Raw genomic sequence first — 14,981 nt, forward strand, 5'->3', positions numbered from 1 at the left:
ACTGGGCAACATTGTTTTTAAACTTCAAACAGTCACAATCTCTTTTAGTGCAGGTTTGTGGCTCTTTTGGAAGAATAATTCTCTCAACAGCAAAATACATATTTGTAATTTTGTATCTTTGACTTTTGATTCCAGCCAGTAACATCCACAGTCCTGTTTTAGTCATGGCCTTTCTACATTAATTAATTAGTTATTAATAATTAATAATTTCTTTTTCTTGAGCCACTATGTCCATCTTGAGAGAATGTTTTGGACCCACCTGAACTGATTTAGAGAATTTGAGAATGGTGTTTATGGCCACACTCTTGATTGGTCCTTCCCAGAGGCTGAGTTTCGACTGAAGTTCTTTTAAAGGCCTTCTCCAGTTTCATTATTTACCTGTCAGAGATGAGAAGAAAAAGGTGTATCCTCCCAATACCAGTATTTTGGGACTTGTTGTATGCCTTCTAACTATGACTTGCAAACTGGCCGATTCTTTTCTGAACTCATCTCTTTTATAGTTACCTTGTCAAATACAGCCAACGCTAATTGATTCATGATACCAACATTCTTTTTTCTCAGTTCTTTAGTTATGTTTATTGGATGCATTATTTGCCTTTGCAATTTATTAAAAGCAAAGTTTTAAAAAATCAATTGTTCACCACTGCATTCCATGAATCACTGTATTTCCAACCTCCAAAAATTATTTTTCACTGCCCACTACCTAGTCCCAAAGCAATTGCCAAATGTATTTTTATTTATTTATTTTTTTGCGGTATGCGGGCCTCTCACTGCTGTGGCCTCTCCCGTTGCGGAGCACAGGCTCCAGACGCGCAGGCTCAGCGGCCATGGCTCATGGGCCCAGCCGCTCCGCAGCATGTGGGATCCTCCCGGACCGGGGCACGAACCTGTGTCCCTTGCATTGGCAGGCGGACTCTCAACCACTGCACCACCAGGGAAGCCCCAGATTCTTTTTAATGTATTAAACAAAGTGTTGTTTTTACCCGATTATTTTATTCTTTGGGCAAAGGATTATGAACATGGTGGTTGACTCCTAGTATGAAGTCTGAGACTTACAAAGTCTCAGGGAAGCCCCCAAATGTATTTTTTAATGTTTTTGTTTGGCAGCCTCTTCTTGCCTAGTATACCAATTTTTATATTAATTAACTTAGGCTAAGTTTTACTGCAGTAACTGATGATCCAATGGCTCAATGGCCAGCACAAGAGCATTTTTTTGTCTTTCATGTTATGTGCCTATTGTAGATAGATGTTGGCTAAAATTTACCACTTATTTGCTACCCATTACTTTTAAACCTTGGACACAACTTGACTGAGTATATTTTATTTGGGTCACACTTTCTTGTGTTTTGTATTTTGTAGGTATTGTCTTAGTATTCCCCAAGCATTTTGCTAAATTTCTCTGCCCCTCCCCCATTTCATTGCTGTATGTTAACATGGATGCTGTGCCTTTTATTTTACTTTAAAATCTTGCTTATGACTATGTGGGTAGCTTTGTCCAGATTATATATTTTTTTGGTTCCAATGTGGGTTAATGCTCCTGGTCTTTTCAGTTCATCTGAGATGAGTTTGTCTTATCTTCAGGAAAATAAAGTTTGAAGATGGTGTCCTCTATAAACTGTAGCCAGAGAAGGGAAGTCTTAGCTGGGACTTGGTTCATCCTTAAAGGGAATCCTGCTTTGCCCCTTTCTTCTGTACTTTTATTAAGTACTCATTGCCCAGCTAAGTTCCATCTTATCAAGAGTGTATCTTAGTCTACCTGGCCTTCAACTGCTCATCTCAATTCAGCCTGAGTTAGCACAGGTGGTTCTCTCACCATTAATTTATTAGATAGTGCTGGAAACTGAAAATGGAGTAGTAATGTTGCCTTTGAAGTGTTCTATGCCTTGAATAACTGTGTCACTCTTTAAAACATGTGGATTAATAACCCTCATTAAATTAAGATTTCTAAGAATTACATCCATCATAGATAACTGGTCACATCCTCTTCTCTCCCTACCAGACAAGCTAAAAAGATCATGAATTGTTTGTAGGTAATGTCTTAATTTGCCTAAATAAAAGTGAATTGACCCAAATCTTGCTGTGCCAGCCATTGGGCTTCTCTTAACTGTGTCTTGACAATTAAGATTTTTGAAGCTAAGGCAATAGCACCCAGTATGTCCCACAGAAATAAGTCTTAAAACAATGTCCATTAAATATCAAGCTGTTGTGATTTTCTCCATCTCTCCTCCTTTTGAGAGATGGCCTTTCCTCTTCATAAACTCATCTGGATAGATACCTACTATGAACAATTTCCTAAGATCAGCAATTGGAAGAAAATTCCACAGAATCCTAGAGTGTTTTGAGGCCTTCAGCTCAGGGTTTGTCCTCACTGAGCTGGGACCTCAGAGGATGGCTCTCTCCACAGTCTTGGCACTTGATCATTTCTATTAACTCCTAGGCCTTGCCAATGTAAGAGCCTAAATATTTTTAGAATAGGTGGCTACTCTCTAAGGGTGGAGTCAGCATTGCTGATAAGATTCCCCTGGCCCCAAATACTTTCCTTCTCTGATTATAAATGAAACGCTGTTAAATGAGGATTGGTCTTTCATAGAGATAGGGTTTTAATGTAGATGTGCACTGAACAGTTTGCAGATTTATTTCCAATGAATTTTGACAAGAATGAGGTGGAAGAATATATGTTGTTTTTTTTAGACTGAAATGTGTTTTATTTAATTAATTTATTTCATTTTCAGGGTGACCGTGGACTTCCTGGTTTTCCTGGGCTTCATGGAATGCCAGGATCAAAGGTTGAAGAAATCTGTTCTTAAACTTAAGCAATGCCATATTTTATTTCAAATTGAAAGTACTTTATGTTATAAATGGGTTATAAATAAGTGTTGATATATAAATTAAAGTATATTAAAGTAAATGACTGGGTTAAGATTAATAATCATAGTTTACATAAAGCTTTTACAAATTTCCTTTAAAATTTTCAGCCATAAATCTTATAGTATTTAAAAATTGATGAGTAGTTTTCATTACATAGAAATTCTCTTAACTATAAGCCTTTTAGTATAAGGCCCTGTTATAGTAACAAATGCCCTGATTTTTCCTTGCTTTTGGTTATAAAGCCTGGGAAATAGGACTTTTGTAAACAAACTTTAAATAATTTATTTCTATTTTATTTTGATGTGGGCATATTAACCTCTGTTGTTTATAATTGGAATTGTTTTTTCTTTAATATATAAGCAAAATATTAGTTTTAGAGACATTAAAATATTAATGTCTCTAAAATTCAGGATTTATATTTTTATCTTTTAGGGTGAAATGGGTCCCAAAGGAGATAAAGGATCACCCGGATTTTATGGCAAAAAGGGAAGTATAGATCCCAAAAGAAAGTATCCATATTGAACTTTCAATACAATGGAAATAGAAAATTTGAATTTCAGTCCCAGCCCACTGTTGTAGCAATTAGCTTTGTTCACCTTTCTCAGGGGATTTATTCAGAGCAATGGAAAAATAACTGTTGACTGTTATGCATGGTATTCTATAAGAATACTTTGTGTTATTGAGCCTTCTGAACTTTAAAAATATTTACAGAGAGATTCCTTGGAAGTGATAGCTGTTTAACAGTGTCCATTGAGAATCCTATTTTTTCACATTGAAGGAAATGTTAGTCTCTTTATATTTAAGATGCCCATTGCTTTTTACTTTTGCCAAGTAGTGGTTTCTGTGTTTAGATGCTTGTAATTCTGCATCCATCTTATCCTCAATGTCATGTTGTGTCCTGGTAAAATAATGCTTTGCTGAAAGCTGCAGGGCTAACGTAAGCTGTGGTTCTATGAATTCTGTCACTCCATAAGGAAGTTAGCTTACTTTCCTATTTAAGTTCGAGTTGGAATTTTAAAGCCTTATTGTAAGGATTGTTTTTAAGTGTTTATTTTTAATACAGGGTGCAAAAGGTGAAAAGGGGAATGCTGGTTTTCCTGGCCTTCCTGGACGTGCTGTGAGTTTGACAGAAAAAGTTCTTAAATATTTTACTTTAAATAAAATGTAACCTCTACTATCTTCTTTTAAAAAAATTAGTGCAAAAAATATTAAAATACTTGTATTTATTTTTTCAGGGAGAACCAGGAAGACATGGAAAGGATGGATTAATGGGTAGCCCTGGTTACAAGGTATTTACAAAAAAGAAAAAAGATTTCTGTAACTTGTGAGTGAATATGAGAAAAATGTACAGATATTAGACTTTTTTTATGTATGACATTGGTATAAAATGAATGAACTAAAAGTTGTTTTAGTGTAATTTTAAAATGATTATAAATTTATTTTGAGTCTATCATGAATTCTTCTGTGTTGGAAATAAAATCCCAGGATATTAGAAGGTTGAGCTTCTTTGATGAGCCATTCAGATGGGTTTGTTTGGTGGATTAGAGGCAGAAGTACTTAGTTGTGTCTCCCAAGGGATTACATTTTTTTTTCAGAGAGTAGGGACGGAACCCTTAACCCTAACAATTTCAACCTTAACCCTGACAACTTGTGTGGTGTGAATATGGGAGAATTAGAGCAAGAACAGCAAAAGTGCCAATCACTCACCAGTCCTGGAAAAACTCAAAGGCACATGCCCTTACGATGGTGGGTTAGCATCATCTTATTCTTACATAAAGAAACTTTTTTGGGTCAATTATCAAATAGAAACAGGCTTTCTATAGTGTGGCTTATTAAAGCAAAAGACATCAGGTAGGTATATGTATTCAAGTCAGTGTATCTAGAATGAGCCAACAATCCACATCATTGTCCTACTGTACGTTGTTTTGTTTTTGTTTTTTTTGATCCCTAAGGAGAGAATTTGTGTAAATCCATCAACCACCAAGACCACTTGATCAAGCATTGGATTTAGAGATGTCATCATTTTTCCTAATTGTCAGCACTTTGAAGGCCAAACTTTCTCAGAAATTCAGTCCAAATTTTCTTGGTCTATAGATGTTTTCCTTTCCTTTGGAAACATTGTCCATTTTTTCACTTAAAGGTTATGAAAGTTCTCCAAATATCAATGATTCCTTAAAGATTATAGATAGTACTTCCTGAATGTAAAATATGGGGGCCCATTTTCAAGAGCTTAGTCATGTGTTGTTAACTATATTTGACTGGTTTTGTATTTTATTTCCCATTTGTTTGTTGATTAAACAGATATTTATTGATATTTATTAGGGGCTGGACATATAGAAGAAAACAAAACTCTCATGGAGCTAATCTAGTTTCTCTATGTTAGAGAACACAGATTCTTCTCCTTACCTGCAGATTAGGGATTCATCTAATTTAATTTTTCTTTGTCTTCTGTTGTCAAAAGGCCCTGTGCCCCAAGAAATGAGATTATACTTTTTCTGGGGTGCTAGAGTTTAGAGAATAGAAGCGAGTTGGAGTTCCACCTCTCAATGACTTTTTCTAACTAGCTGTATGTTGTATGTCAAATTCTTTGACCTTCAGTTTTCTCCATTTCAAAAATGGAGTAAATGTTACCTACTTAGAATGGTATGGTAGAGACAGAGTAAGATAAAGGAATAAGTGTTCAATAAGGAATTCATTTACTGCCTATTTTTTTATTTGAACATAGCCTTAAGGTGCCTTTTTGAGCTTTTTTTAAAAAAACACTTTATTGAGGTATGATTGACATACAAAAACCTGTACATATTTAATGTAGGCAATTTGGTGAGTTTGTATGTAAGTATATGCAGTGAGCCATCACTGCAATCAATGCCATAAACATATCTGTCACCTCCAAAAATTTCCTTCCTCCCTATTATTATTATTATTATATTTAAAAAAAATAAATAAATTTATTTATTTATTTATGGCTGCATTGGGTCTTTGTTGCTGTGTGTGGGTTCTCTCTAGTTGCATTGAGTGGGGGCTACTCTTTGTTGCGGTGCACTGTCTTCTCAATGCGGTAGCTTCTCTTGTTGTGGAGCATGGGCTCTAGGTGTGCAGGCTTCAGTAGTTGTGGCTCGCAGGCTCTAGAGTGCAGGCTCAGTAGTTGTGGTACACAGGCTTAGTCGCTCTGCTGCATGTGGGATCTTCCCAGATCAGGGCTCGAACCCATGTCCCCTGTGTTGGCAGGCGGATTCTTAACCACTGTGCCACCAGGGAAGCCTTCTCCATGTCTTTTCATGACTTGATAGCTCATTTCTTCTTAGTACTGAATAATATTCTTGTCTGGATAGTCCACAGTTTATATTTCCTTTTTGGAATCTTCGGATAATGAATCATCCCTAATTTTCTCTGACCGTATTAAAATCTATTTTCTTCCTGCCACCCAGATTTTTGTTTTGGAATTTTTCAGTCCTACAGAAAATTGAACCTCATAAATATATGAACATTTATTTCTATAATTTTTTTTTGTTGAGCCACTGGAAAGTAAATGAGACACCGTGCATTCCTCTCCTAAAAACTTTAGCTTATATCTCCTAAGAATACTTTAATTCCATTATGATGTCCAAGAGATTTAATATCAATACAATACTATTTTCTAATATGAGCCCATATTCAAATTTTTCTAATTGTTTAAAAATTGTTCTAAATAGCTATTTTTTTCACCTGATACAATCAAGATTTGTGCACTGCATTTGGTTGTGTATTAGTCAGAGTTGTTCCAGAGAAACAAAACAAATACGATGTGTGTGTGTATTTACATTATTTATAATGTATTTGTCAATATATAATTGTATATTTATATACCATATATATCAAAATAAATATTTATATTTTCATGTGTGTATATATATATATATTATATATATATAGATTACCCCCTAAAACTTTGAAAAGTTTTCTGTTTCAATGATTATTCTGTTGTTTCTTAGAATATTTATACTTTCCCTTTCCACTCTTTTTTGTGTGATTATGTAAGCTTTTGGTTTCTCTACTAAGTTGTTTTTTATTTAAATATCTAACATTGTAATGTAATTATTAACTTCATTGATATTTCCAGTTTTTTAAACTTGTTAATCTATATTCTTTCTATCTTTTTTTCTTATATTTTTTCTATATTTCATAATTGGGAATTAAATTTATTTATTATCATTCTTTCACTATTTTTTGCTCTTAGTATATAAATTATAAATTTTTTTCTGATCATTACTCCAATTATACCCCCTTGATTTTAATGTGTAATGTTGCCATTAATATTATTTTTTAGAATGTTTGCAATTTTGGTTTTATTTTTGTTTTCCCAAGAGTTATTTAAAAGTTAAAAAAGTTTTTTTTTAGGTTGAGAGGCATTTAATTTTGATTCTGTTATCAGTTTCTGGTCTTCTTACACTGCAGCAGAGAATATTATTTGTATAATTTCTTCTTTATGGGATTTATTGAATTTTAGTCTTTGAACTATTATATGTTCAGTTTTCAGGAGTATTCCCTGTGCATATGAGAAGGTGAATCTCTATTTTGAGATGTGAAATTCAGTATCCATTCATTAGATCTATTTCACTGACTATCTTTTTGAGATCATCTATATACTTAATTTCTGGTTTGTTTGACATGCTTTGGACAGAGTGTGATTTGTTAGTGTCCCTCTTAATGCATTTCCATCTACTTCTCCTTCCATCTTCTGTTTCGTGAAGGTGGTTTTTATGTTGTTTGTTGCATAGTTATTTGCAACTGTTATAACTTCATTTTGAATTGTGGCTTTAGCATTAAAAAATGTCATTTTTGTCTCTTTTAATAATTTTTAGCTTGAATTCTGCCTTGTCTTTACCAGGATTACATTTCTCCTTTCTGATTATTTGTATTGTTTGCAGAAACAATGCCCATCCTGCTGTTGTGTAGCTTTATTAAGCTTTTTGAATCACTCTGTCTAGTTTCTCTTCTATCAAGCATAGAATTGGTCTTTCCTTTCTAAAGCAGTCTGAAGTATTTTTACTATTGACTGATAGGATTGGTCTTATCTCTGTCATAATGATTATGTTATAATTTTATTATACTTACTATGTGCATTATGCTATATTTACTATACTTCTTTCTTAATGTGATCTGTTATTTTTTCCTTTTTGCTTTTATTTGGGATTTAGGAAAATTTGTATATTTTTCTTAGTGGTCTTTTTTTTTCTTGCAGTTTCATTGAGATAATTGACATACAGCACTGTCTAAGTTACATATTGTGAGATGTTTACCACAATGTTTGGTGAATGTGCATCAACTCATATAGATACAAAAATATAGAAAAAAATTTTTTTCTTGTGATGAGAACTCTTAAGATCTACTCTCAACAGCTTTCAAATATACTATATAGCAGAGTTAACTACTAATGGTCTTTATACTAATACCTTTAATAGTCTATAAAAATACATTTTAGAGTTCCTTTATGCCCCCTTTGCCTTACTTAGGCATATATTATTCGTTTTATTAACTTTAAATGATACCCTATCATCTATGTGGCAATTAATCAATTTATTCTATTTTCTTCTTTCCCTTTTCCTTTTCTTCTTAATTGTTTAATCATACTTTTACTTTGTCAGATCATATAATATTTATAAACTATTTTTCCACTCTTTCCCCACCTTTGTTTCAAATTTGCAATTAATATATTCAATGTGCATCACCAGCCCCTTCACCAATATCCCATAGTCATCATTTGGGCTGGATGAAACTTCTCCTCTGGTATATTCCTCAGGAAGGGCTTGTGAACACAGTATTCTCTGAATTCTTATATTTTAACATGTTTTTCTATATTCTTGTTACTTTAATAACAGCCTGACTGTCACTGTTTTGCCATTGCCATTATCCCTTTAAATGCTTATCTGCTGCTTTTCACTGCTTTTCTCTGAATTTCTTTGAAATGTTGCTTCATTGCTGTCCTGTATGTTGCTGAGACCAAGGTAATTGTCTTTCCCTTGTAAGTGGCTTTGTCTTTTTGCATGAAAGCCCACAGTGTTAAAAAAATACTTTATGTTGGGCTTCCCTGGTGGCACAGTGGTTGAGAGTCTGCCTGCCGATGCAGGGGACACGGGTTCGTGCCCTGGTCTGGGAGGATCCCACATGCTGTGGAGCGGCTGGGCCCGTGAGCCATGGCCACTGAGCCTGCGCGTCCAGAGCCTGTGCTCCTCAGTGGGAGAGACCACAACAGTGAGAGGCCCGTGTACCACAAAAACCAAACAAACAAAACAAAAAACTCTTTATGTTTAAAGTTTATAGTATAAGTTGTGTCCCAGAATTAAGAATTTCAGTTATCCCAAATCCTGTCAATAAGTAGATTCAGGACTGTTAATTCTGGACTATTCTCTTGGATTATAGTTTTAAATAGACATTCTATTACATTGTTTTTGTTTATATCTAAGGACTCCAATTATAGACATGTTAAGACTTCTTTGAATGTCTTCTACCACTATCACTTTCTGAATCTTTATATCCTTCTTAGATGGAAATATTAAGAGAGATAAAGGGAGAAAGTGACAATAATACAATAATATTAGGGGACTTTGACACACCAATTGTATCAATGTAAGATCATTCAGACAGAAAATCAATAAGACAACACTGGTCTTAAATGACACCATAAACCACTTATACTTAACAGATATCTATAGGACATTCCATCTAAAAACATCAGAATACACACTGTTTTCAAGTGCACATGGAATGTTCTCTAGGGTAGATCACATGCTAGGCCACAAAACAAATCTTAACAAATTTAAGAGGATAGAAATTCCATCAAGCAATTTTTCTGTCCACAATAGTATGAAATGAGAAATCAATTACAGAAAGAAAATGGGAAAAACACAAACACAGAGACTAAACTTTCTACTAAAAAACCAATGGATCAATGAATAAATCAAAGAGAAAATCAGAAAATATTTACCTTGAGACAAATGAAAATGGAAACAAAACTTTCCAAAAGATATGGGATGCAGCAAAAGCAGCTGAGAGAGAAGTTCATAACTATATAGGCCTTCCTCAATAAGCAAGAAAAATCTCAAATAAGCAACCTAATCTACCACCTAGAAGGATAAGAAAAAGAAGGACAAATAAAGCCCAAAGTCAGCAAAAAGCAGGAAATAAAAAAGATCAAGAGGAAACAAATAAAATAGAGACAAAAAAAGGAAGAAGAAGAAAGAAAGAGAAAATCCCAGAAAACATCAATGGAAACAAGATAAAGAAAATTGATAAATCTTTAGCCAGGCTCACCAACAAGGAGAGGATCCAAATAAACAAAATAAGAAAGGAAAGGAGAAATAACAACTGATACCGCAAAGAGAGAAAAACTCATAAGACAATACTATGAACAATTATACACCAATAAATTGGACAACATAGAATAAGGGATAAATTTCTAAAATGTACAGTCTCTCAAGACTGAGTCAGAAGAAGCAGATGATTTGAACAGACTGATCACTAGAAGTGAAATTGAATCTGTAATAAAAAAAAAAAGAAACTTCCAGTAAACAAAAGCCTAGGACTGGATGACTTCCCTATGGAAATTTAGCAAACATATACAGAAGAATTTATACCTATCCTTCTCAAACTATTCCAGAAAACTGAAGAGGAAGTAACACTCCCAAATTCATTCTATGAGGCCACCATTACCCTGATGTTAAAATCAGACAAAGTCACTACAAAAAAAAAAAATTACAGGCAATATCTTTGATGAATGTAGATGCATATATCCTCAACAAAATATTAGTAAACTGTATTTAACAATACATAAAAATGATCATACACTATGATCAAGTTGGATGTATTCCAGGGTCACAGGAAGCTTCAACGTATACATATCAATCAATATGATACACCACCTTAACAAAAGGAAAGACACAAAAATCATATGATCATCTCAATAGATGCAGAAAAAACATTTGACAAAATTCAACATCCATTCATAATAAAAAACCCTCTCATCAACATGAATATAGAGGGAATATATCTCAACATAATAAAGGACATTTATGACAAACCCACAGCCAAAATAATACTAACAGTGAAAAGCTGAAAGCCTTTCCGCTAAAATCAGGACCCAGACAAGGATACACACTCACACCACTTCTATTCAACATAGTATTGGAAGTCCTAGCCACAGCAATCAGAAAAAAAAAAAAAAAAAGGCATCCAAATTGGAAAGGAAAAAGTAAAACTGTCATTACTTCCAGATGACATGATACTATATAGAGAAAACCCACAAGTCTCCACCAAAAAAGCTATTAGAACTAATAAATAAATTCAGTAAAGTTGCAGGATTCAGGATTGATGCATAAAATGTCTGTTGCTTTTTTATGTACTAATAATGAACTAGCATAAAGAGAAACCAAAGAAAAATCTCATTTAAAGTTATACCAAAAAGAATAAAATACCTAGGAGTAAACTTATCCAAGGAGGTGAAAGAACTATACTCCAAAAACTATAAAACACTGATGAAAGAAATGGAAGATGACACAAAGAAATGGAAAGATATTCCATGTTCTTGGATTGGAAGTGAGAGATTTCTGCCTATGCTCTCTTCTAGAAGTTTTATGGTTTCAGGTCTTACATTTAGGTCTTTAATTCATTCTGAATTAATTTTGTATATGGTGTTAGAGAGTGGTCTAATTATATTCTTTTACTTGTAGCTGTCTGGTTATCCCAGCACCATTTATTCAAGAGACTTTGTCTCCATTGTAAATTCTTGATTCCTTTGACCATAGGAGTGTGGGTTTATTTATGGGCTCTCAGTTCTGTTCCATTGATCTGTATGTCTGTTTTTGTGGCAGTGCCATGCAGCTTTGATTACTGTAACTTTGTAGTGTAGTCTGAAGTCAGGGAGTGTGATACCTCCAGCTTTGTTCTTTTTTCTCAAGGTAACCTTGGCAATTCAAGGAACTTTGTGGTTCCATATAAATTTTAGGATTATTTGTTCTGCTTCTGTGAAAAATCTCATGGGTATTTTGATAGGGATTGCATTAAATTTGTAAATTGCTTTGGGTAGCATGGGTATTTTAACAATATTCACCTTTGACATAAATCATAGCAATATTTTTTGGATCTGTCTTCTAAGGCAAAAAAAACGAAAGCAAAAATAAACAAATGGGAACTAATTAAACTTAAAAGCTATTGCACAGCACAGGAAACCCTCAACAAAATGAAAAGACAACTTATTGAGTGAGAGAAAATATTTACAGATGATATGATGTACAAGGGATTAATATCTCAAATATAAAAACAGCTCATACAACTCAATATCAAAAAAAAACCAGTTAAAAAATGGACAGAAGATCTGAATAGACATTTTTCCAAAGAAGACATACAGATGGACAGCAGGCACATGAAAAATGCTCAACATCACTGTTAGACAAATGCAGATCAAAATCACAATGAGATATCACCTCATATCTGTCAGAGCGGCTATCATCAAAAAGAACACAAATAACAAATGTTGGAGAGGATGTGGAGAGAAAGGAACACTTGTACACTGTTGGTGGGAATGTAAATTGATGCAGCCACTTTTTTTTTTTTTTTTTTTTTTTGTGGTATGCGGGCCTCTCACTGTTGTGGCCTCTCCCGTTGCGGAGCACAGGCTCCGGATGCGCAGGCTCAGCAGCCATGGCTCACGGGCCCAGCCGCTCCGCGGCATATGGGATCCTCCCAGACCGGGGCACGAACCCGTATCCCCTGCATCGGCAGGCGGACTCTCAACCACTGCGCCACCAGGGAGGCCCGATGCAGCCACTTTTGAAAACAGTATGGAGGCTTCTCAAAAAACTAAAAATAAAAGTACCATGTGACCCAGCAGTTCCACTCCTGGGTATATATATGAATAATTTAAAACACTAATTCAAAAAGGTACATGCACCCCGGTGTTCATAGAAGCACTATGTACAATAGCTAAGATATAGAAGCAACCCAAGTGTCCATCAACAGATGAATGGATAAAGATGTGGTGTATATACACAATGGAATATTACTCAGTCATAAAAAAGAATGAAATTCTGCCATTTACAACAATGTAGATGGACCTAGAGTGTATTATGCTTAGTGAAATAAGTCAGACAGAGGAAGACAAACACTATATGTTATCACTTTTATGTGGAATCTAAAAAAATAAAATAAAAGAATTTATATAACAAAACAGAAACAGACTCACAGACATAGAGAACAAACTAATGGTTACCAGTGGGAAGAAGGAAGAGAGGAGGGGCAAGATAGGGATAAGGGATTAATAGATGCAAAGTACTCTGTGTAAAGTAGACAAGCAACAAGGATATATTGTACAGCACAGGAAAATACAGTTGTTATTTTGTAATAACTTTAAAGAGAGTATAAACTATAAAAATATTGAATCACTATGCTGTACTCTTGAAACTAATATAATATTGTAAATCAACTATATTTCAATAAAAATAAATACATAGATGAGAGAGAAAAAGACATGAATATATAATTCTCAAAACCAAAAAGATGTAAAATGGCTCTTGAATGTATGAAGATGTTCAGCTTCACTCATAATAAGAGAAATACAAATTGAAACCATGCTAAGATATAATTACCCACCCATTAGGTTGGCAGAAGTTCAAAAGCTTGATAGTACAGTCTGCTTGGCAAGGCTGTGAGAAAACAAGCATTTTCATACATTGCTGGAAGCAAAGCAAAATAGTACAACCCTTACAGGGATATGTGACAATAATTGTGCCAGGCAGAATTGAAAGTGGCCACCACCTCCTGGTGCTCCAGCCTTTTCATAAACCTCTACATTTGAGTGTGCCCAGGACCTATGACTTGCTTCTAATCAACAGATGTCACTCCTGTAACGATGTTACATTATGAAAAGCTCCACTTAGAGCCTGCTTGCTCTGGGGAATTTCCTTGCTGGCTTGATGAAGTAAGTAGCCATTGGTGGCAATGAAACAAATTCTGCCAACAAAGTGAGTGAATGTGGACGAAGATACTTCTGCAGTCAAGCCTCTAGATGAGAAAACAGCCCAGCAGACCTCCCAATTAGCACCTTATAAGACCCTACACAGAGAACTCAGTAAAGCCATGCCCAGACTTCTGGCCCCAGAAATTATGAAATAATCAATATGTGTTGTTTCAAGCAGTTAACAAATAATTCACTCTGCCTAAATTATAATGCCAAACCATAGCGGTACAAATTAAAAAATAACGTTATTTGAAAATAGTGTATCCTGAAGCAAATCGTAAGAGTAAAGAACCGTTAAAACTCCCATTCTTTGGTGGCAGCAGACTAGCTAACTTTTCTGGATCTCTCCTTCTGTTTCTAGAGCTGTGCAAGGCACTTTCACAGAGGCTCTTATTTTATTTTCCTAAAAAATCTATGAAGTTGGGAATATCAATGTCATTTTGACATTAAGATCAGATTAAGAGCAATTAAAGAATTTACCCCAAAGTGCACAGTCAGTTACATGGCAGAGCCAGAATTCCAGGCCTGGTTTGTGTGATTCCCTTTATGCATCATGCTTTCCAAACTTCTTGTCTGTTTATTTGGTCAGCCAGGAGAAGCTTCCCCAGCCTTACATCTTCAATATATTCTCTGGCATGCTAGAGATGTGTTTACATACTAAGAATAAACCATGAAGTAAGAGCAAAGTCAAATTAAAGTATTTAATAACAAAGTAAGGATCTTCTTCCAAATTAAATTATATTTTAATGGTCACACACCTTCCACCAGATTTTGAGGATTGAAATGGCCACAAACTACATTAATCCCCATCCTTTTATTTTTTTGTGGGTGAGTACCAAAGACCACCACATGAAAGGAAATACACAAGCAATGTCAGTTTCACATCTCTGTTTCGGATTAAATTTACTTGTTAAAAATAACTGGTTTCTTGTGGAATAAATCATCTTTGACATTAGCTGCAGATACTGGATTGAGGAATAATGTTAGCATGATATTTTCTCAATTATCTTACATCAAGAAGGAATTAATAATAGAATAACAAAATGATAAATTAGAGGTAAGGACATGCTATATGCCTTTTTCTCCACCATCCAAACATATTGGTTTATACCAGAATCTCCAG

General features: G+C 34.5%; 1 protein-coding gene across 2 annotated transcripts in view; it reads left to right on the top strand.

Moving 5' to 3' along the window:
• Window positions 1-14,981, top strand: part of COL21A1 (collagen type XXI alpha 1 chain) — a gene marked incomplete at both ends in the record, with an annotated part of 126,279 nt that overhangs the window by 58,602 nt on the left and 52,696 nt on the right. For both annotated transcript variants that reach the window (XM_079712152.1, XM_079712151.1), the window contains 4 exons: window positions 2,733-2,786; window positions 3,301-3,354; window positions 3,932-3,985; window positions 4,104-4,157. In XM_079712152.1, the coding sequence (XP_079568278.1) occupies window positions 2,733-2,786; window positions 3,301-3,354; window positions 3,932-3,985; window positions 4,104-4,157 (216 nt within the window). The remainder of the gene's footprint in view (window positions 1-2,732; window positions 2,787-3,300; window positions 3,355-3,931; window positions 3,986-4,103; window positions 4,158-14,981) is intronic.

Source organism: Hyperoodon ampullatus (assembly GCF_949752795.1).
Source record: "Hyperoodon ampullatus genome assembly, chromosome: 10".
Lineage (NCBI taxonomy): Eukaryota > Metazoa > Chordata > Mammalia > Artiodactyla > Ziphiidae > Hyperoodon > Hyperoodon ampullatus.